Source organism: Lepisosteus oculatus, chromosome 5 (genome assembly GCF_040954835.1).
Source record: "Lepisosteus oculatus isolate fLepOcu1 chromosome 5, fLepOcu1.hap2, whole genome shotgun sequence".
NCBI classification, from domain to species: Eukaryota; Metazoa; Chordata; class Actinopteri; order Semionotiformes; family Lepisosteidae; genus Lepisosteus; species Lepisosteus oculatus.
In genome coordinates this window covers 45,871,150-45,894,752 of record NC_090700.1, presented here as the reverse complement: position 1 = coordinate 45,894,752, position 23,603 = coordinate 45,871,150, and the positions used below count along the sequence as shown (strand labels likewise).

At 38.4% G+C, this 23,603-nt stretch overlaps 2 protein-coding genes across 3 annotated transcripts in view; one reads left to right on the top strand and one right to left on the bottom strand.

The window, feature by feature from the left end:
• Positions 1–26: 26 nt before the first annotated feature.
• On the bottom strand, positions 27–12,234 carry tex9 (testis expressed 9). The gene is made up of 13 exons (XM_015343193.2): positions 12,136–12,234; positions 9,391–9,549; positions 8,213–8,334; positions 7,891–7,954; positions 7,335–7,414; positions 6,583–6,628; positions 5,864–5,946; positions 5,511–5,668; positions 4,451–4,533; positions 3,716–3,889; positions 1,932–2,066; positions 941–1,075; positions 27–719 (listed from the first exon to the last, which is right to left on the bottom strand). The coding sequence occupies exons 2-13, from the start codon at positions 9,424–9,426 to the stop codon at positions 642–644; spliced, it is 1,194 nt and encodes a 397-aa protein (XP_015198679.2). The 5' UTR covers positions 9,427–9,549; positions 12,136–12,234; the 3' UTR covers positions 27–641.
• Positions 12,235–12,338: 104 nt separating this feature from the next.
• The window catches only part of LOC102688231 (DNA-binding protein RFX7), a 55,463-nt gene continuing 44,198 nt past the window's right edge, over positions 12,339–23,603 (top strand). For both annotated transcript variants that reach the window (XM_015343192.2, XM_006628715.3), the window contains exon 1: positions 12,339–12,772. In XM_015343192.2, the coding sequence (XP_015198678.2) occupies positions 12,636–12,772 (137 nt within the window). In that variant the 5' untranslated portion in view covers positions 12,339–12,635. The remainder of the gene's footprint in view (positions 12,773–23,603) is intronic.

Sequence of the window (23,603 nt, the reverse complement as noted above, 5' to 3'; positions counted from 1 at the left end):
TATAAACTTCATTTTGCAATCAGGCAATCAATATTCGAAACGTTTTGAAGTAGCAGAAGAAGTTTGTTTTTAAATTGAGATGAATGTCATTTTTAATGCTTATGGTTCTTATTTTTCTATTGGGAACATATATGGCAATGTACAAGATCAAGGTGCCTATGTTAATCATGATCCATTCCTTTAATGCTGGCATCCCTAAGGAAATCAGTCAAGAAACACTTAGGTATCAAATATTTATATTACTGCAGGTCAATATTTCTTATACCTGTGCATTTATTCCTACAATAGAATGTGAATCATAACAGAACATTAAAAAATTCAGATAATACATTATTTTATTAAAAGCTTTTTTGTCAATGGAATTTTAAACTACACATTTTAATGCTGTACTGTATTTACAAAGACAGAGGATAGATCCAAGAAGTTAATAATAGGTGTGGATAATAGTAATAATAAATCAGCTATTACACATGAATAACATTAGCAAGTCAGTTTTCCTGTCAGAGTATGAGATGTTTTTAATTTACATTCACAGAAAAATTAACATGTAGACAATACATGTGTATATAATAAAATACGATCCAGTAATGCATAGCTTGAATTGTTGGTTTTTTTGTGTTGTCCACACTTTTTTTACATGATTAAGACTTCCCCCAATCAAGAGCTTTCATAAATTCCTCTTCAGTAAAAGACAAAAGTTTGGCTGCTTCAATGTGCATCTGTTTAAGGAAAAACAAAAGTTAAATCAAAAGTCATTATACAAGAATATTGCACAGATTCTAAACTGATATTAATTAAAACACAGTATACAGACCAGCAAACAATCTAAATGTGAATATGAATTCACTTAATGTAAAAAATGTATCAATTACTGTACATACACATTTTGTGAAGAATTTCTGCAACTGCAGTTTGTGTAACTGAATTTAATCTGCTTTACCTTTTGTCTCTTTAATATATCTATCAGTTTGAGTTGTTTCTTAAAACCTGTCATCAGTTCTGCCTTCTGCTTTTCTAGTTTCTTATTTTCAGCCTTTAAGAGTTCCATTTTTTTCTGTTCTTGATTGGCAGAGTCCTGAAAAAGACGATATGGAGAAATTTGTAGTAAAGATGAATAAAATCTAGTGTAAAATTACTAAGGTTAATTACCATCAACCTGTGATGTGGAAATGCTACACAATTTTATACAAATTACAGAATAGGGTCATTTTTCTAGTATCTTTTGACTTCCATCCATTCATTTTCTAACCACTTCATCCATTTCAGGGATGCAGTGGAGCTGAAGCATATCCCAGTAAGCAAAGGGGGCAAAGCAGGGTACACCCTAGACAGGACACCAGTCCATTGCAGGGCACACACAGACATGCATACTTACACCAGGGCCACTTGTCCCAGAAGCAAGTTAACCTACGGAAATGTTTTGGAACTGTTAGAAGAAACCCAAGTGAAAGCAGGGAGAACATACAGACTCCACATCGATAGCACCCTACGTCCGGAATTGAACCTTTGCCCCAAAGTTGTGGGGCAACGATGCTAACAACTGTGCAATTGTCAGCCTTTAGACTAATTTTGCTTTATTTTTTACACTTATTTAGATGGTGTTTACAAAATTGCTCATTATTACATGATTCTATATTGGCTATTCTTCTAAACTGTTATTCTTTATATACTTTTTTAAAAACATACCCAAGGCTAAGACACAACTAAGTTTATAGTGTATAGTGTAGCCCTAAAAACATAATAGTGGATAAACTGTAGAAATCCACCAACAAGGCATGTGTAAGAAACTGAGGGTAAATTCTCACGCTGTAAAGTTACACCAAAATGTAGTAACACAAATTGAAATAACTTAGTATTTCAATTCTAAACGTAAAAACAAATGCCACATTAACATCTTGAATATTATAATTCAAATGAATGTTACGGTTTACCTTGCTGATTTGCTTTATTTTATTTAATTCCATCTTGCTTCTTTCTGCCTCCTCCAGTGCTCGGTTCAAACGAACTTCTGTGGCACTGTGATTGGTTAAAGTTTGTTTCTGTGTTCTCTTTAGGCCTTCTATTTCCTGTAGATATAGAAAATAGATCACACTTTATTTCACCACTGAGTTTAATAAATGCAATGACTAAAGGTAGGACTATTGACCATTCACTATATGTGGTTGATTAATAGCCTGAATCCCTAGACTGGTTTTCTTAGTAATGTTGCCATTTATATCTTCATCAACAGCCATAAAAAAGGATTGTCTAAAAGATTGAGACGTAACAGAGTTCCACATTTCTTAAAATACAAATACAGTTGGAATATGAAGAAATGTTTTTCCAAAAATACATGTAATAGAATTTAAAATGAAAATCTGTAATATTTTGTCTTGTATTGGGCTAGAAAATTTACAATTGAAACTGAAAGATTTCTTAGTTAAAGCTGTGCTCAAGGTTCAGAAAACGGTGAGTGTTCGCAAACACTGTTGTCACTGACGTTTTTCTCTGCAGCAGACTCCCATAACATTTGTGAATAACCTCATGCTGAGATGCAGAAAAAAACAATGATGTCATTATGCCACCTGCCAAGGATCTGCCAGGCAGACTCTATGACCTCCTGGAAGTGTTTCTTCATCCTTATTAACACTGATCACAGAGAAAATGTATAGGAAAAAACAGCTACAAAAATTATTTAGACTTGCAGCTTGTAGACATGCCAAACCACAACAGAAATTCCTGCAACACCAAACAAAATACTGACCGTAAACAATAATTAACACTGAATAAAAAATATTTTGCCTTTATAATACCTACTTTAGAGTGGCATTTGAAACACAATCTTTGGGGAACAAAAAAGGTTTTGTAACTCTTGTCAATGCATTTCATCTGCTTTCATTTTTGCCATAAAAAACTCTTTTTATACTTTTTACTCATGGAAAAAAAACACACATCATAATCCATTTTATGTATTTATGTTAAGAATGACATGAGAATTGTTGGTACTTGATATCTAATATTCCTATCTGCTAAAAGGAAAACCAAAACCATGAATCTACCTCCTCATCTTCCTCAGTCCCTGTGGGTGATATTATTATACAACCCAACTTGAGATGACTTACCCCACCCCAAGTCAAGGCCAGGGCAACAGCATACTGGGATTTCTCTGAATTCCAAAGATATCTGTCACAGGCATAAGTGCTGTGCTATCACCAACTGCAGCAGGGGTTCACTTTACAGAGCCAAGCTAATCATGTTAATGAGGCCATGCCAGGCATTCTTCTGAGGCGGGTTTTATTTCACCCTTCATTAATAATCTTGCCTAGGCTGGAGAATGAAGCCTTTTCTCCCTCCTTCTACAGAGCCTATGAGAACATACCTGCTTAGTTTATTATAATTAAACAGGAGTATGATAGCATTTTTATTGGATTAAAATACCATTTCCTTGATGGAAAGTCATTTTTAGCTTTTTTTCCTCTTCATATACCCAATTATCTTAAAGTACACAAAAATACCTTTGATATACTTAAGATCACATGAATTCGCCTCCATTTATGAGTTTAATTAAAGTAGAAGCATTCCTAAAAAATAAAAGACAAGTATAGCCCATACTTTCTGTTAGTGGAACAATTTGTTCTCTGAGTAATGAATATGTAGCATGTTGTTGGTGGGTGGAAATTTGATAGATCCCCATAAGGTTTGTATTTAGGGTTGTGTTTTCTTAGGCGTACTGTACCTTCTGTAAAGCAGTGACCTGTTGCTGCAGGCCTTCACACCTTCTGTTGGACTCCTCCGCCAGACGTCTTTGTTTTTCAATCTGGGTTTGCTGGATATTTGTTGTTCTCTGTAATCTTGAACGATCTTCCTCTAGTTCCTTCACTTTGGTGCTTAAATTGATGTTTTCATCATCCTAGAGAAAATATAATAAACAATGCATCACATTGAAATAAATGCATCAAGTTGAAATAAAATACAATGCATCACATTTGCTTAATGCCAGATGTCTCTTGTTTTCTTGCTAGACATAGGTTATACAGTTCATGGTTATCTCTATGTAAATCTCTATGAAATATCAAAATGGTAGAAATTCACAAGTCACGGTTCTTATTTTCTGTTCTATTAATTGTACATTTGAGGTTGGATCTTGCTTGAATTTGAAAGTGCAACCTCTGAAGTATGACTAGGTAACTGGCTTTACTTCCTTCACTGACACGTAAAAGGTTTTTCTCAGGTTTAGTGAGGTTTAGGCTCCATTAAATCATCATGACCAGTTGCAAACTATACTAGCAAACCTGGTAATACATCCCATGATCAGAGTTATGAATTTATCCACCTTTTTACCTCCACCTGATCATCAGGTGGTCATCTGATAGGGATGAAAATTCACGTGTATGATCTTGTTTACCTTAATTACACATTTAATAAAATAAGTACTTGACTGTGATGCCTTCCACTTGGAATTTACCCTTACCTTTTTGTTACATTCATGGGCAAGCCTGTTGATCTCTTCTTGCATTACCCGTAGCTTTGCTTTAAGAAAGCGAATCTGAGCCTCTGACAACACAATAAAAGTACACAACAGTTATTTCCTCTTTTTTTAAATCAATAGCAGGGAGGGAGGGAGCCTACTGTTTTAAACAAAACAAAAAGGTGACTTGCTTATACAGTTGTTACTCTTGCACTTAGACACAGAGAAGAAATCTGACACAGAACTGAAGACCAGAAAAAACAATTGTAATCATCCGAGACAAACTTGCTAAGAAAAATAATCTGAAGTGATACAGAGGGAGTAACTAATGAGGAACTGAGAAAATAAGATAACAACCAGCTACCGTTAAGCACATTATATGTCAGAGATGCCTTGAGTGGTTTAGACACGTAGCGAGGATGGGAGGGAGAAAAGAGCTGAAAACCACAATGTGATGAAGGCCAAAAGTGGGGTGTTGGAAAAAGAGGAAGACCAAGACCAACTTGGAGAAGAATAATTAAAGTCTATCTTGAACCAGCTGGACTGGCCATGTCAAAAAGGCACTGAAACACACAATGATGCTCGCTCTTGAGTGGGTGTTGTGGGAGAATTGAAAAACTGAAACAAGACAGCAGAACAAGTACCCAAATAAAGATGTCAAATAAGTGGAAATGTGCAACACATTAAAAAGACCTTGTTATACAAATGGATTAACACCTTTCAGACAACAGAAAATGTATGATTGGTATTTGCAGTTCTTCTGTGATTTATAAAATGAATATTCTCTTATTTGAAAATATAAATTATAACATTCCATACTGATGAAAATGGTTGAATGTTTGTGTGAATACCCTAAATGTTTGCATTCTTTCTTTTCACAGTAGTGTCTCTCAATGCTTAGTTGAATTAAACTATTATGGAACCACAAAGTAAGAAAAGGTAAAGGTAAATAACTGGCATATTATTTAGCAATTCTTTTCGATCTAGTTAACCATTATAGAATCATGAATACTTTCAAGGATTATTTAATAAAAGAAACTAAGAAATTTGAGGAAAGCCATACCTGCAGTCATTTCACTCCCAACACTTGGCATGATATCATCCTCTTCATCCTCAGGTATGCCATCTTCTTCCAGTTTACCTTCAATTTTGCTTATTGTCTTAGCCAGGGTGAAATCTTCTAGGACTGCTACTTCATCACCTGGGCATGTTCTGGCTGTTCTTAATTATATTAATGTGGCTTTTGTTAATTTGCATTGTCAAGATTTAAAACGTTCAAAAAGAAATTGCTTACAATACGTCGAGGATTTTTAAATGCAAGTAGGGGTTGCTAGATTCCTAACAATAAAATTAACTTGAAAAAAATGTAAACTGTATATCTTAAAATCTGAAAAATAGCAAACTTCAAAAACGTACTTTGACGCTTTCTTGATTCTGTTGCCTGAAAGTGTTCTGCTTTCAGTGGTAACCTTTGAAGTACCCCTGTCCTTGGTCAGTGCCTGTTAAATGGAAGATGTGTGGTAACACTGGTAATAGTGTGAAGAACAGATGTTATTTTACCATTTGAGCTTATTATAAATATTTATATGTAAGTGTAGAAACACCCACCAAAATATAAAAGCACTGACTACAAAGACATTTGCTGGGTTAACATAATTTCAGCACTTGATTCTGTGCTATTGCTAACTGAAACAGTTCCTTTGGTTAAATTTAAGCCTGGATTTAAGCAATTTAAAGAGACAAAGCAGTACTTAATGTTTTGTCTGTCTGGCATAGTAGTATGGTAATAAAGGTCTCCATTCATGGCCTTGGTTTCCAGTTGCAGGCACATATATCAACAAGCCATGAACTGACAACTTAACAAATCAACCCACACATCTGTGGATAGGAAAGCTCTCAAGCCACCTAACTTGGTTTCCCTCCACAGATGATTTCATTATGATCACTGGGGTCCAGTAAAGTCAGAGTGGAAAAAATAAAGTCTCCCATTAAAAGGAAATTTCAAGGAAAAAATAGTACTGTATCCAAAAATGCCTTGACTCCAAAGCTTGAAACATTTTCATTACTATGTACCAAAATTACAATATTGGCCTTGTTTTAATTGCACAATGAATCAGTTTTATAATTGCATATACCTTTGCCGAAGGCTGCTTTGTGGTAGGTGTTAGCAGATTGAGATTCCTACAAAAAAAGAATTGAAAAATTAGAATGTTAGATTGGTAACTTTCACAAAGAATTTGTGGATGAATATCATCCTACTCACAAATATAAAGCTTTCCTTTTTAAAATAAAGGTCTTTGAAACTGTGAGAGTATGGGTTTCTGAAATCTTTATAAGACCACAAAAGCCAAAACAGGCTTCCTGTTCTAGCCCATTGCTTTCGACAAGCAGATGAAGCAGCACATTTGCAATGTGTAAATAATCCCTTAGTAATGGTAAAGTTTAGTAGTCATGTTTAATTAAACAGTTGGGATTTGGTAAATGTAAGAAAGAAACACTAACATATCAAAGTAAAAAGAAAAACAAATGTCAGAATCTAAGACAAGTTTGTGTGTGTAACAACTTAATGCCTACTTTTTTCTTATCTGATGGCCTTGAGCCTCTAAAATCTAACTGTGGTCTCATAGGCAGTCAATGGGCAACATCTGTTCCCTGTGCCAAAAGCTTACTACACCCATGAAAAAATGGAAAGAAAAGGGAAACTTGTATTTTGCATCTGGAATTCTTCCATAATATTTTAATCAAGAAGTATAGGGAAAAGAAAATGATATAGGCCAGGTTTTGTCCAAATTTAAAGTAAGGACTATAGTCTTCCAGTCATAAATTGTACATGTATTGATTAAATTAAACTCTCTCAGTAACTTATAACTATGTATTAATACGTCACCTGAAGGTCTCCTCCTCGTCTTCAGTGTCAATATCTAAGTTTGAGGAAATTGGCCTCGACAACATTACGTTTTGCTCCCTCTGGAGAAATAAAAACCCAAGCAGTTAAAAAGCATTCTGGATTCTTCTAACAGGATTAATCTGAATGCACTTCTAATTAAAATGCACCTGCAGACAGTATGTGACATTTAGACCAAAAATTAGAGAAGTTCAAACTTACTAAAAATATATACTATGTCCTACAGTTAATTTTAAATTTTGGGAATCATATTAGATGCATTGCACTTAAATACATTTTGTGAACCAGCAGATAAGCAAAACAAATTATTATGATTTTTTCGTATTATTTTACCATTTCTGTTACGTTAGTTACCTCATGTTTGGAGAATGACGTCTTCAAAAACAGGGTAGAGACAGAAGATTTGGCAATTTCACCTTTCACTCTTAGACATATTATAAAACTTGTTTTTTGTTCTAACATAATTCCCTTTTTTTGTTTTTTCAATAACGTTTACACTAAGGTCAGCAGATGAAATGATACATATCTTTTATCTTACCATAACCTCTTCTGCTTGTCGAACAAGTTCGGCGGTTTTTGCTTCCAGCTCTGCATTTAGACGCCTGGAAAAAGAAGAGCTTTGACCATCTGATAAAACATAAGACTGTATTTGGTAAAAGACTATTTAAGTGAATTTTAAAGCTCGGATCTCCATTTACACATACGCAGAAACTCTGAGTGTTTTTCTGTGGGCGTCTTATGAAATGAAACAAAGGAATTCAAAGAAAAACTGAACAGAAAAGAAATCACAAAAGAAACCGAGTTAGGTTGTCATGCACTACTAATTTTAATTCATTTCAACAACAACATGGGTTCTTTACTTATATTCCTCTTCCTTGGCCAGCAAATCTTCTTGTGGTTTCCTAAGCTGTGCTGACGAGGGCCGATTAACAGGTTTGGAACAGTGGGACATGTCCAATCTGGCTGACAGAGGCTTCTTCACCTAAAAGCACAAAAAGATCATACAAAAGGAAAAACAAATATCCCCTTTAGCTTCTATTATCTTCATAACAAGAGTTGGTTGATGCTATTTTACATACATACCAATAGGAAGGAAAGAAGAAGATTTATCATAGTAGACAATAATTATCTTTATTCTTACCAGGCATACCATTTATTCTGAGCAACAATTAATGTTTAACAACATGCATATAATTATATTAATTATGAACCCATTTGATGGTATTAGGGTATATTCTTTTTGGTGAAGACTGTTAAGGCTTTCAATAGACTATTAGGGTGTTTTGATAGCAAAAAAACAAAGGTACTTGCTTTGCAATCAATTTAAATTTTAAATGAAGAAATTACCTCTATGCCCATCTCAGGTTTTTCATCACTTACGTTTTAAATTATTATTTTCCAGAAAATGTAGAGTTTTATGTATAAATCAGGGTAAATAACATGTATCACTAAATGCAGCTGACGAAAATCAGAATCCGTTTCTTTTTATACCATGATTATGTTATTGTTTCAGTAAAGGCATATCATAACCAAACAGGAAGAGTAACTAATTATTGAGAGGGACAGTTGATAACTTCCAAAAGGAAAGAAAGAAAACTTTCCAATAAACTAACTTAATCAGTGGCAAACGTGCATTAAGTTTGTAAATTCCACTGGGATACGGTGATCACTAGCTCCCGATGACTCAATTGACCGGTTCACCGAATAAGGAACTGCTTTCCCATGTCGTTAACTGACGATTTCCACTCAGTCTGATCATTTCAGAATTGCAAACGATTTAAAGAGGAATAACAAGTGCTCCTCTGTTTCAGCTTTAAAATAAAATTAACTCCAAACAGTTAAACGGTCAACAGTCAACCAACTACAGCATATTAGTATTAATACCACCTTATCTTATGCTACAATTTGCAGTATCTTAACATCTGTAATAGCTGATTCACTGGACGTCGTTTGTACTGTAAGTTTGGATACATCGAGTCTTTAGCTCTTATTATCAAAATATAAGTACAATTTACTTAAATGCTCAGAAAAGACTTACCCTTTGTGAGGAAGACCTGCTTTTTATTTCCGCCATTTTTCAGTTCCTTTAAGCGTCAATGTTGCTTAGCGACAACTGACCGTTTCCCTTCCTGGCCTGTAGACGTCACCACTGTCACAGTTTGTTTTTTTACGATCTTTTAACTCTCGCGACGTTGAGCTGTGAAGAATGGGGGGAGGGGGGAGTTGAAATAAAGTAATCATTTATAGCGTTCATGAAATACAGTGAGTATGTCAGCAGACGTGTCCTTTTCCTATTTTGGTACCGTGATTTCCAACTGTTCCCATACAAAGAGCATTGAAGTTAGTACAAGTATACATAGTTTGAATGTTGCACATGGGCTCTAGTTTAAAGTAGTGTGTTACTGTACTGTCGTTCTCTATTTTCGTTTGGGGTTTTTAATTTCTTATGTAGTGTCACTATTTTCAGATTTTTTTTCTGAGTATGTGCAACATTTTCACTGCCTTAGCAGACCTTACTTCTACTGCAGAGATACTCCAGTGCAATACTGTACACTGAGCATCTCTCTTTGTAAGGACAGCTACCTACCCTTACTGGCTATCTACCAGGGTTGCCAGTGTCAGTGGGGCTGGGGCTGGGGCTGGGGCCACGTATCCATTATCAAAAGACTTCAGCTCGGTTCATTTGTCATGTGCACAAGTGCAATGAAATGCTTGTTTTAATGTATGCCCAATAACAAAGACAATAAGGAAACACCAAATTTAATCACAGAACAGCAGCGGCAACAACAAAGCTGCATAACATACAACTTAAATAAAAGCACAAGCAGTGAGCAAAAAAGTGTGAGTCATTGGTGGAGGTAGAATTCTGACGCTGCAACTTTTTAAGGCTACAGAAAACTAGTTACAGTATCACAAGATCCAACATAGCCAACACAGACACAATAATTGACACCAGTTTTCCTTACATGCACGTTTTCATGATATTCAAAGAGCTGGACAAGATGATGCCTCTTCAAGAAAAGTAAGGGGGATCTTCACTATATCTGAACATGCTTCTGTCTGCTTCGCCGATTCCTACGGTATCACAACAGATTTTCTGGAATGGGATTGGACATAATCTCGAACTACAGCAGCTAGTGTTGCATTGTGTAACTGCAGCATCTTTAATCTGGTGTTGAACTGTTTGCCATGAGAAGGTTGGCCAAGGTCAACGCCCGCCTGTGAAAGAAGAAGTGTATTTTTGAGTCTAAAATAACGGATTAAAGATGAGCAATCCTTAACAGTTTAAAAAGGGCAGAATTAACCTACAAATGCGGGTTAGCGTTTTACCTAAGTAAAATTACATTAACTTTCTACCCCCCCAAACAAATCTGTTGCGAATGAAAACCTTGCATGGTAAAATAAGAGGCCTTGAGCACACAGCGATGGTCCAGGTTTCCCACAGCAGTTTGCTGCCTTGTGTAAAATGATCAGTCTCCTGCATGGGCGTCTGCGTCAGGCCCTGCACGGTGTACGTCTCCTGAGGCTCCTCTCAATGCATAGTTCGTGTCTGCCTGAGTGAATGCTTGGCATTATTTTTGTGTTGCATGTATGCTATCTCTAATACCAGGAGAAAGCTTAATATAGCAGAGCTCTCTCAATATAGTACCTTTCCCTGGTTTCCATTTTTCTGATCTCCTGACAACAGGGGGGAAACAGAGTTTCTGCAGACCGGGGATTGATGGGGAGGAAATGTGCTTCTGTTATTAGAATATTGCTATAATTAGCACTATTTTTAAAGTTTACCGTTGTTGACGGGGGTACGCCTTTGTCTTTCTGGGAAGAATTATTGCTGGTGGGTGGCATGTTGGTGCAGTGGTGAACACTGCTCCCTCCTAGTGCTGGGGCCCTGGATTCAATTCCGGAGCTGGGGAGCTATCTGCATGGAGTTTGCATGCTCTCCCCATGTTTCTGTGGGTTTCTTCTGGATGGTCCAGCTTCCTCCCATAGTCCAAAGTCATACGGGTTATTGGCTTCTGGGAAAACTGGCCCTGGTGTGAGTGTGTGTGTCTGTGTGTGCCCTGTAATGGACTGGCATCTTGTCCAGGGAATATTCTCACTTCCTACACACGGTTTGTATTATACCTCTCCCATAAAAGCACAGAATGTTTTCGGATATGGTTGCTCACAGCACCCTGGGCAGCCTTCAGTGTGAAGTTTGTTGCTCACACTGGTTTTCTTTGAGGGCTTCGAATTTCTATCCACCTACCAAAGCAGGAGAGGCTGGGTGAACTGGGGTCTCTAGATTGCCCCCGTGAGCTCGCGTGTGCCCTGTCGTGTCGAACAGGGTGGAAAGCCCTCCATGCACGCCTGGTTTAGGCTAAGGCTGGCTCAGGATGAAGCAGTTGTGGACAACAGACATCCATTTTTAGATTTAATCAGCATTCATTTATTTTCATTACAGTCTATATATATGGATAGATATGTTATAAATATGTATTGACCGTGTGACTATGCCAATTTGGGTGGTATTTTGATATTCTACAAAAATATAAAAATGCTTTGTCTTATCTTAATACTAGAATAACCTTTCATCGACGGCTATTCTAACAGGTGACAAAATGAGAATAGCACTCTGCGACATGACATTATACTCATTCCTACACACCATTTTACTAACTTGCTTAATATACATGTTCGGATTTAAGAAGGAGGTTGGAATCATATCTGTGCCCCGGCATTCTATTCTGAAATTATTACCATTTTCTTAATTAATGTACTTATTGTCTTAGTCGCAATTTACCTGTCTTCTGCATCTATGTGATGTTAGCATTGTTCGAAAGGCGGCTGGGGAAGTAGCGTTTCGGTTTCTGAAGCCAGTAAACACGAAGATGATGTTTTGAAAGAGGTGGACCGCCGCGGCTCCCAGCACAGCTCTCCCCAGCTCTCGCCTTTGTAATGTTGCCATCGCCAGTTGTGCAGTGCGCCTGCGTCACCACTGCCTGGCAGCAGTCTCGTATCAACAGCGGCAGCCGTGCGATTAGCTCTGGGCTGCAGCGGAATCTGGAGAAGAGCGTGTTTTTGTACTCGTCTTTTTTGTACATATATAAGCGTTTAATATCATACGTATAGCCATGGTTTACAAACGATTCAGGAGCTGGATTCGAGGCTAATTCGCACGATAAGAAACGGGTGGGTCCGTGATGTGCCATACTCGGGGAAGAGCCGCTTACTCGAGGTCCAGGTCGAGGCCTACTTGCTAGAGATTCCCCTCCTCCTCCTCCTTTCCTCCCGAAGCTGATCATGATGGCTGAGGATCAACGACAACCTGGTCAACATCAGAAGCCCAACTCGGGGACCGGATCTTTGCCCTCCCTGGTTCCGGGGCTTCAAGGGGTCGAGGCCAGCGCTTTGCAGCACAAAATTAAAAACTCTATCTGGTAAGGACAGCGCGAACATGTACATGTTTATGTGTTTGTTTTTTTCTTGTCTTTGATCGACGAAAACACGGAATTTTGCCTTGCGCCTGGCCGGTGGCCACTGATTCCCCGTTGCCCTTTTTAAATTTGTATCACCCCACGGTCTTATATTTAAAGGCGTGTGTGATTTGATCGCGAATATTGGCCGGGTGATTGATATCGCCTGTCATTTGAACATGTCAGAAATTGCGGTCTCGAAGCGTGCCAGTGCAGACAGGTGGGTAGGTGCCTCCCCGTGCGAATTCATGCTCCCACCTTCATTTATGCCTAACGCTGAATTTCAGAGCCCAGGGTGGGAGACGGTGCGGAAAACACACACACACACTTGCACATTCGTGAAGACGGGAAGCCACACGCCGATAACCCGGCTGCAAGCGGTGAAATAAAGAGACACCCCCCGCCCCGCGAAACGGTGCTTCAAACCCCCGCTGCTTCCTCGCAGTAGAACTGAGGCTTGATTCGGGCGGTCTGATCGATAGGTAAACCCGATGTCAAAAAGGGGCCATTTCTGTGCGCAAATCACAGCTGTGGAAAGCTGAGCCGCGAGCTGTAGATCGCGCGGAGTAGCACGACCATGCCATCACAACAGAGGGTTTCTAATAATTCTGTATGGCACTGCAGCAGAAAACCCTCCTTCTGAACGGGAAGGATTAGGAATAGGAATTCATTGCGCAACGACGATACGCTACGGTGTCAGATGGTATCGTATTTTTTTAGTAAACAATTTCGCTCATGAGTGCACGCCTTTACTAGAATCAGTGGGACGGGGTGAAACGATGTCACAGTGTTTAGAAACCTCTTTCCACCATGGCATTAGCACAGTCTTGTGCTCCAGTTACACTTCAGTCGTTTTTTAGCATCGTGTTGAACACGTCCTTCCTGATTGATAGTTTTTTTTTTAGAAGGAATAAGTGAATTATGCACCTTGTACTGAAACCGTCGTGACCTCTAATAATTTCTCTCCATCGATTTGGAGTAACGACTGGTACATAAAACGCTGCTCGTAAACAGAGCTGTTGTTTTGTACACAGCGAGGCGGCGAGTAACAACAGGAGTGTGGAGAGGATTCCCTGGGGTTTTCGTTACTCTGTTTTCCGCCTCTGCGATCACCAGGGAGAAATTTACCGGCCGCTGTTTTCCCACCAGCGGCCGTACAGAGGTCCACTTGCGTGCCTTGCTCGTACAAGTCAAGTGTCCTTGCGTCTGAACTGGCTTGTTTTCATCTTTGCTGCCCTTTTCGAGCTCTGTTAATACACCAGAGTCGCCTTGGATACATGGGTCGGCCAAAATAGCGAGCACTAGTGTGATACTGTTTGTACAGGAATACTCCGTGGAACGAAAGCTGCATTGAATTGGAAAAAGACGCCCATTAAGCAAGCGGAGTTGCTAAATATATGCAGTATGTGTTGTCTTGTGTATCTCATTGCTGACGATATGTGGGCGATGTGAGCATATGATCCTGTGGGTGCCCTCTGGTGTTGATATCTCCCATCAAGTTTTCTGAGTGTCTGGCTGTACCCAGCAAGACAGGGTTAAAGTCCGCTGGTATTCCACTGGCCTGCATACATATACCAAACCAGAGAGGGTCATGACTGTGCCAGGAGACAGATGACTTCAATGTTTTGGCGCCCCAGCATGTGGGAACTGCAGTTCTCTCTGGGCCTTAAGCCAGGGCTTGTATCTTAGTGTGACCAGGACTGGAGCTATCAGCCCGTCAATATTGTCACTCACCCCACACACTGGTGTCTGCTAAATACTTCTTATGGTGGGGGTGTCATTCCTTGTTTCCGCACAGTGGTCCCATTGCTGTATTTCAGTTGGGTTCTAACTGCTGTTGGCTTGCGTTACTATAGGGCCAGCTTTTGTGATTTGCGTGCTCCTTGTTTCCTGAAGGGTTTTCCTGTAGTAAGTAAGCTCTGAAATGTTCTTCTTGTTTGCTGGCACAGGATTCTCCCCAGCCTATGCAAATCCCGTTTGAATTTTGTTCTGTTGTGTTTGTCCCGGCTTCCTGCTCCTATTGCGCTGTGATCCGTGTGATTTCCGAATAATGTAAGAGCAGGTTTGTGTCAGTCTGGAATTTACATCCACTCATCGAGAAATCAAAGTTGAATGCAAAAGCACAAACGGGCATTTGCTGTTTTATTTAAATGTCAAAAAGGCATGAGCCTGAGCTCATTTGATTTTGTTCTTGATTATTATGCCTTTATTCCTGTGGAAGGTTCTCCCTGCCCAGAAGCACTCGTTTTTTTTTCTTGCAAATGACTTGAAGTATTCAGCTTGGAATTGCTGAAACAGAAATGTTTTTATTTTGCAGATACCGTACCAGAGAGTATCTCAGAGAGTCTCTAAATGGTACAAAATGCTTCTCCTTTTGCACCCAATGGCTGCCCATGGTGCTCTCTATTTGAATCGTTTTCTTGGGAGAGTCCTGAACTATGTTATTGTTAACGCAGTAGTGGAATATTTAAATGGTGGAACAAAGAAATCTTTTGACATCTGTCTATATCAGTGTACATAAATTTCCATCCATCTTTAAGCTCAGCTGCTAGTCTGAACAAATACCACATTCTTTCTCTGGGATCACAGTTCCCTTATCCTGTGACCACTGCTGCCTTTGTCCTCCATTAGATTCTATTACACTCAAGTGTATAGATCGGACAGTTTTTATTAGCTACTGCTTAACTCATGAGGGCATTTCACATCTGCACTCTCTTCTGCCTTTGCACTACTGCGTGGTCAGTATCACTAAAGAAGCTCTGATTTGATTATGTAATTTAACAGATTGTGGCCAGTTTTTTTCACTTATGATCTTATAAGGAGCCTATTAATTGCATTTTAGACTGCATTACTTATGTTAATTATGTATTTTTATTATGGAGATTGTAAGGGGTTGCCTTATAGAAGACATAAGAACTCTCAGGTTCAATGTGAAGACATAAGAACTGTCAATGTTCAATGTGAAGCATTTCATCCACCAAAACGTTAGCACAGGTCTAGATTTTCATGACATATCTGCAATAAGAGGTCATGAAAAGCCAACAAATGCATCTTGAGTGCAACTTGCATGTTTTCATCTTTTTGTGCTGCTGGGTTGTATACGGGGCTATAAAGAAATGCCACTGTCGCAGACTGCTCATTCCACATAAAGGAATTATAAAAATATATGTTCATACACCTTTTATTCATTAGGAGGAAAAAGTGATCGATGTCACCAGACTAGATTAAAAAAAGTATTCAGAGTGCCAGATCATGTTTATCTGCTAGTTTTATTTTTTTCAGTGTTTCGATATCAGTAAAATGTGGGAGTGCATGGATTTGTGGCTTATTTGTGAACTGTTTAGTGAACAGTGTTTTTCAGATATTGATGTGCTATGATCATTTAGTACATTGTCCCGCTTCTCAGCTCTGCTTCGAAGGTCTGTATTAACAATTGACCACCTGTTCTTAGGTCTCCAGTTTTATATTTCCCTACTTTTAACATTGTTTATTGTGCTGTAAATATATACGTCAAACATAAAGTAGCCAGTTGTAAGGGTCTCCAAAGAAGAGGTTCTACAGTATTAGGCAGGATCAGAAACATGTCTCTACATGTCCACGATCTTCACACTGGTATAAATAGTGCATGATGTGTGTATTTCCATAGACAATGCATGATATTAAAAGACCTGACTTAATTACAGGAATGTCATGTTTCTCGATTAAATGGGCTATTATGCAGTTATGACATATGACCTTAGGTGATTTTTTAAATGTCTTTTAATATTATACTTTTACGATATAATTTATAGATTTATTTTTATAATATCTACATATTTTGTATGTTATATATATATATGTCGTATGTTTGTGACGATTTCTAGTTTCCTGACAAAGTTTGCTGCATCTGCGGTTTACACTGTTTCAAGTCCTGGTGGCTGTGTTGGTGTAATTGAAGAGGAAACAGGGCTCTTGAGATATACTGTACCTTAGGAGAAGAGTGTGGCTGAATTAGTGACAATTTTACAATCCAAGCTAAAGGGAAGTGTCTTTTCACTTTTAGGCATAACTAGATTTATGCATATTAATCAGTATTAAGGGAAAAAAAACATCTCTTTCAAGATGGACATTTAGTATCATAACTTCTATTTACATTTAAACTACATAATAGAATGCAGGAACCTAGCTTTGCAGTTATTCCAATAATACTAGGGTACCCAGTGGAACCGAAATCCCAGGAGGGTGTAAAGGTGATTGGCATAAGAGGTTCAAATAATTTCACATTTTATTTAACATATTAAATATGTTCACTTGCGTTTATGTTGACTTACTTAAACATTTGATAACATATTTTGTGGCCAAGATGTAGTTTGACCTGGCTTTGTGTAGACTGGGCGCACCCTGTAAAATAGAGTTGTCCATTCTTGCATGGTAATTCCTTTATCTCGTCTTACAACGTACAGTGCTGAGGTTTAAGTTAACCCCTCCCATTGGCTGCACGGGCACTGTATTTCTCGGGGAAACATTAAACATTTGCTGAAGGGCTAAGACGCCTAGCAACAATTAATCCAATCATGAGGTGATTATGGAAATTAGTTCTCTTTTCTAAATCTGGTAATATGATGGTACACAGTAAACAAGCTGCATTTCAAGGTAGATGCTAAAGGCTGTCTGTTTTGGCAGGTTTGGGACTGGTAAGTTGCTTAACGTATGCGAATTAAAGCTTTATGAATCAGAATCCTTATCTGATGTTAAGCAGTTACTGCAACCAACATGGGCAGTGGAAATCCGATCTTTTGGAAAAGGGTGAAAATGAGGAGGATTGCTTTAAAAATCCTTTGATCTTATTAATGTTAAGTTTGACTGTCCAGAAGAAGGCTACAACCTAAGGAGCCGCAAAGTTGAAAGCTAACTGCACGCAGTTGTATTTACATTCTTCTTATCTTTTTACACGAAACCCGGAGACTGTATTTTATGATACTATCTGACAGTGCACAACTGTGTCAGAGTGAGATGAATAGCACATGAATTTGTGATTGCACTCACTGTTTACTGGCTTCAGTCATTGTCCCTGTGTGAACATAGTGGGGTTGCTGTTGGGAGGAAGTTGACATCAGGCCTCAGTTTAGTGGCTGTTTTATGGAAAATTCTTTATTTTCTCTTAAGTAGTGGTTGATTCCTGTCATTCCCTGCAAGTGTTTTACACTGTACTCATGATGCCTTGTTAACCGATTTAATAATTTATTGATTTATTTTACATTTCCATAGGCCATTGTTATGTTTATGAAGGAGTATGTTGATTATGACCTACATAATCAGAATGTTTAAACAGATTAAGGTTAGGTTTTGCCTTTTGAATTTACTCACTTGTGTGAGTGAATCATGTGAAGTTGATTTACCAGCAGTATTTATTTACAACAGCAGTGATTTGTAAGTAAGCACAAGAGCATCACACTGATTTCCCACAGAAAATATCTACTAGTTTGCTAGCTTGTTCCAGACTCCCACAACTCTTTGTGCCTTGTTCTGCATTTTAAATGCACTTGTATGTAGTTTCTGCTTGTGTCCTTGGAGTCATGTTTCGCTGTTGATTCTGAAGCCTGGTGGGGGTTTTGAATACGTGGATCAGGTATCAAGTACTCCATGAAGTCTTCTCTGTTCAAGACTAGGTATGGTTCCTCCGGACTGTCGATGTGTAGGATGTGCTTTAAATCCCTGCACTGATTCTAGAACAGTATTTTCTTTCTTGTAATGTGGTCACCAGAATTTTATATAACATTCTAAATGAGGTCTTACTATTGCATTGTGCACTTTTAGCATCCTGTAATTTAAATTCTACACTTTTATCCATGTATCCTACCACTTTACTTTTCTTTTTGCTTTCCCACATTGTCTGTAAGAAGTTATGAACTTATATGTCTACTTAAACACCAATCTGTCTTTTTCATGTTTTTTAGAACTCTGTTTTTCCATAATTTTATGTATATGTTCCTTATCCTGTGTGAATCTGAATTTCTCTATTTTAAATGTAATCTGTTGGGCGTTTGCCCAGCCTTGATTTTATCTAAATCCTTTTGAATTTAATTTACTAATCCTCCAATTTTTTGTGTTGTTGACTAATTTAGTAACTGTACCAGAATCTTCTAGATCATTGATAATAATAATGTTGCTTTATTAGCCCTATGCAATATCTTGCATTAGGAATTCATCTTTTCACATACCCCAGCTTGCTCTCCATGAGACACAGACACACAGACAGGGAGAGAAGTTTGGGGTCAGAGCGCAGGGTCAGCCATTGTACAGCGCCCCTGGAGCAGTATTCCTCTGCCGGCTGCGGGATTTGAACCGGCAACCTTCCAGTCACAGGCGCAGATCCTTAGCCACAGAGCCACGCTCCACACTCGGAAACTGGGAACCACAATACAGCCAGATTTTGGCTATATTGAGGTATTTAGCTATATTATTCAGGGTGTGAGAAAATATATTTTCTCTGAGATGTCAGTATAATTGAATTTTCCTTTGTGAAAATAATAATAATGTAATAAAATGGGCCTTTCCTATTACTGATTGCTATATGAAAAAATGGAGACTCTGTAAAATGTGCTACTAATTTAATCTTCAGTGTGATTCCATGAAGTGATCAATCCATGAGGTTTATGAGTTGGCAAAAATACAACATAGGTTTTTGTCTCTGGTTTCCTTGGTGTTGAGCCCTTTGAGCTGATGGTTCAGGCTGTAAGGAAGAGATTTGTTTACAGACAACTAAAATCGACTTTTGTTTTCTTAAGGGTTTAATCGGAGCCTGAAATCAATATTTAAAAGCCTAATCCAGACAGATTAACTTGAATAGCGCTGTAAAGTAATCTGTCCTTGAGATTCTCTAGCAGTCTGTGAGCTTCTCTGCCAGGGTCTGTGGAGATTTGAAAAGGCTGCTTTGCACACAGAACAGAGATCATGGCAATTAATTCCCCTTTTTTGTCATAGATGGAGAAAAATAACGTTTTTTTTAATTCATTACAATTCTTAAGAATTGTAGTTCTTGTAATTTGTAGCAGTACACATACTGATTTTTAATTTGCTGATGCTTCTTGTTCATGGGTTGTAGTAACTAAAAGACAAAGCATTTTATATAGGAGAAAAGTTAATTAAATCTTGCAAATGAAGTAGTGTATATAGTAAACTGTGTGATTTGCACATAACATGGGAAGCAGTAAACTTACAATTAATAGCGCATCATTACTTAAAATATAACATATGGAAACTGAGGATTGTGTGAGCAGTAGTACAGAATTTGCTCGCTTGAGATGGCAACAAAGTCCTGAGCAGGTGAGTTTTGAGGACTGAGAGAGGTGGTACGTCCTAGGAATGGGTCAGAATTAAATTTTTAGTTACTGATTTTGGTCTTCCAAGCTTTCACGATGATAATGATTTTTGTCTTAGTAGCGAAAGCTGTAAAAACCCATCATCTGAAGCTGTATAAACCTGTGCAGCCTGAACATCGCATCCACAGGGTACTGATGGGAGAAGTAAGCCCAAGGAGAGCAGGACTTGGGATAAGGCTGCCTGTATTTGTGAGGCCCTGTTGGGTTTCAAATTCCTGGTCCACCTTGATTTTAACAGTTGCTGTGCATCACTGTGTTCAGTGCACACAAGAATCGGCACCAGTCACGCAGATTGCCTTTTTCTTTCTTAAGCTAATTTCCTTCGATGTAACATTTTCTTTAATGCAGACATGCATCGGAATGGCAATTTTCCTTTTCAGCTTAATGGTTTAGGGGGGCACTGGGAAGAATATTTGGGCTTTCAAACTCTCATGTTTTTTATACGTGTCCAAATGCAAAAATGATATGTTGGTGTTTGTCAGAAATTACATTAGGCAGGACTGCAAAGTACTTGCTACAGCCAGTGTGGATGCACTGTGCATACTGTGACAGTGCAGTTGTAGTTGCTCTGAAATCATCATTTCTTGGGCCGAATGGTGTGCGTGTGTACATACTGGCAGACTGTGATGTGTTTGATGTGATGGACCACCCCCACCACCTAACCCACTGTAGTCATCCTGGGAGGGAATCTGTTTTCATTACTTTCTGCAGACGAAGAAATAAATGTCTTGCTCTCCCATGATCCTCTTCAGCGCATGGTCTTGTGTTTGCGTTCTTGATGTACATCTCTGAAGTGTGGGTCCAAAATGCATCGTACGTGATTCACGTAGTGGTAAGTCAAAGAAAGTGAGAAGCCTTTTTAGTGTGGTTTATGAACTGGAAATTACAGAGCATATTGATAAAGGCAAACAAAGTAAGGATATTTGCAAAGCCATGCTCTTATCTCCTTCGACTGCGAGTACAGTTCTTTTGCGAAAAGACCAGCTAAAAGATGTTTCCCTGTTGGTGGTATAAAATTGGAGCATATAACATGTACAAGAGATGTCATTATGCAAAAACCATAAAGACTTTTGACCCATTGTATCAATACTACTGGTTGTAATGTACACTTAGCAATTTGGTTACCAACTGTTCAAATGCACCAGAACACTACCTGCTCTCAGCTGGTTTATGTCCAGTTATAATCCCTTACAATTATATGTTGTTATATTATACAGTTATGAGCAGTCAGAAAGAATGGGAGACTTTTGCATGTATTTTAATGGGAGTTTAGTGCCTCTTTTATGAGTTAGGGATGAGTGTTTTTTTTGGCCAATGCGATCAAGGCAAACCTTCTCGGCTCTCTTACTGGTGTGGTTGATTACTGCCTCATGTCGGAGGAAGATGGGGAGATGGAGAGGAAGACAAAGGAGGGAGGAGGGTTAGAGAAGATCTGACTGGATGGGATTTAACTCTCTTCTGTTTTATTATTCTGTTGGGCGCAAAATTGCTTGGCAGAAGCTAGTGGCTCCCTTCCTAAAGAGGAAATGCACTGTTGAGCTGCTCACTCTGTGAAAACCAAACTGTCCTAAGGAAGCAGTGCTATGCCTAAAAATGGTATGGGTGTTCCCTGCAAATTAGGTGCAGGTCATCTGAGTTGTATATGTAGAATTACAGAAAATTTAATTTAAATACAAATTCATTCTTGGTGTCGGAAAGAGGTCTGTATGCTTACAGCTGAACATAGTGCACCACTGTTCTTGTTTAGAAGCTTTGTAGTGCCTTGCAGCGCTGATGCTCTGGGTTCAGTTCTGGACCTGGGGCGCTGTCTGCGTGGAGTTTGTGTGTTCTCCCTGTGTTTTGTATGGGTTTCCCCCAGGTGCTCTGGTTTCCTCCCACAGCCCATAGACATCCTTGATGGCTGGAAGGTTAATTAGCTTCTGGGAAAACTTCTAGGTGTGAGTGTGTGCCCTGTGCTGAACTGGAATCCCAATCTAGGTGTACCCTGCCTTGCGCCCGTTGCTTGTCAGGATAGGTGGTGGCTCACCTGTGACCCTGAATTGGATGAAGTGGTTTGAAAATGAATGGAGATACAGTTTGTTCTGAAAACATGATTTCTGATACTGAATTGCTTGTTACACATACCTCATCCCTATTTCATATAGCTTTCTCTTATGCCATCTCTCATCCAGAGTGTTATTAACTGTGGACATTGAAATAAAAACAAACCTTTTCTGCATATTACATGTTGTAGGTTCCTCATTCTGTTATTATTGTTCTGTCTTTACCTGGTTAGTTTAGTAGTTAGTGGTTTACTTTGTGCTAAAAGCTTAATTATATAAAAAAAGTACAATGTAAAATGACTGTTCTTTTGCGGAGAGTGTGCGTGTGTTGTAAAAGCTTCATTTATTGTTGTTGGCATCAGGCTTGGTAAATTCATTGGAGACTAAGCATAGGAAACTGGGACATTTCTATCTTTGGGTATATGTTACGTCATTGCTATCTTTAACTGGATTTCTCAGAAAGAAGAAGGTGTAACTAGTTGATAATAGGATAAATAGAAGCAAGTATTGAACTTAAAGATCTGTCTCATCTGTCTTATGTTTTTTTAAAAAATATACATGAATTCCATGTCACAGTTTCATGAAGTCATGGAGCCCTGTTTTTGACTGATAATGGTGATGGCATGTGTGAGCTTAGATGAATTTGTGTTGATATTCATTTTGCAGCCACAGCCCTTCATGGTAATCTGTGTTTTTTTTATGTTGGAAGGATTCGTTTTACAGATGAAGAGGGTATATGATGGTCATTATGCGTAATGAGGAAAAATACACTGTTATCTTAAGCTAATGCTGTAAATCTTATTGTATGGTTTGGATAGCTGAAGTATATGTATATTATCCAACAGAAATGCGGTAAAAGGTGTTATTTGTGGTTAGATGAGACCAAAATGTAACTTGGTAGTCAAAATGACAAACATTACTTTTGACACTCTCCCACACATCATGTTGTAGTGATGCTTCTTCTCAGCAGGGACCGGAAAGCTTGTTAGGACTGAAGGAACAAACAAACCCCTGTCCGTAAACGATCCCCAACCGACATTTGCCGATACTATGGGCCGAAACTGCATCACCATAGTGTGTAATTTTGATACTTACCCAGAAAAACTTTCAGATGTAGTTATTGCCAAAGGTGTTTTCACCAAATATTCAAGTATCATCTCTACAGTCTGGAGGCTTATGTAGTCATCGTATATTTTGTTTCTGTTTGGTTTCTGCATGCAGGTACTGGCCATACCTTAACCTTTGAAGTCCTCAATTTGAACCTTCCGGTTTTTAATAAAATATTAAGTTTAAGAAGTGTATGCATCAGTTTGTAATATCACAAAATGGGATACCTATAGGCAGGGTCTGAAAACTTTTTCAAGACGCTGTAAATACAACACCAATGAAAAA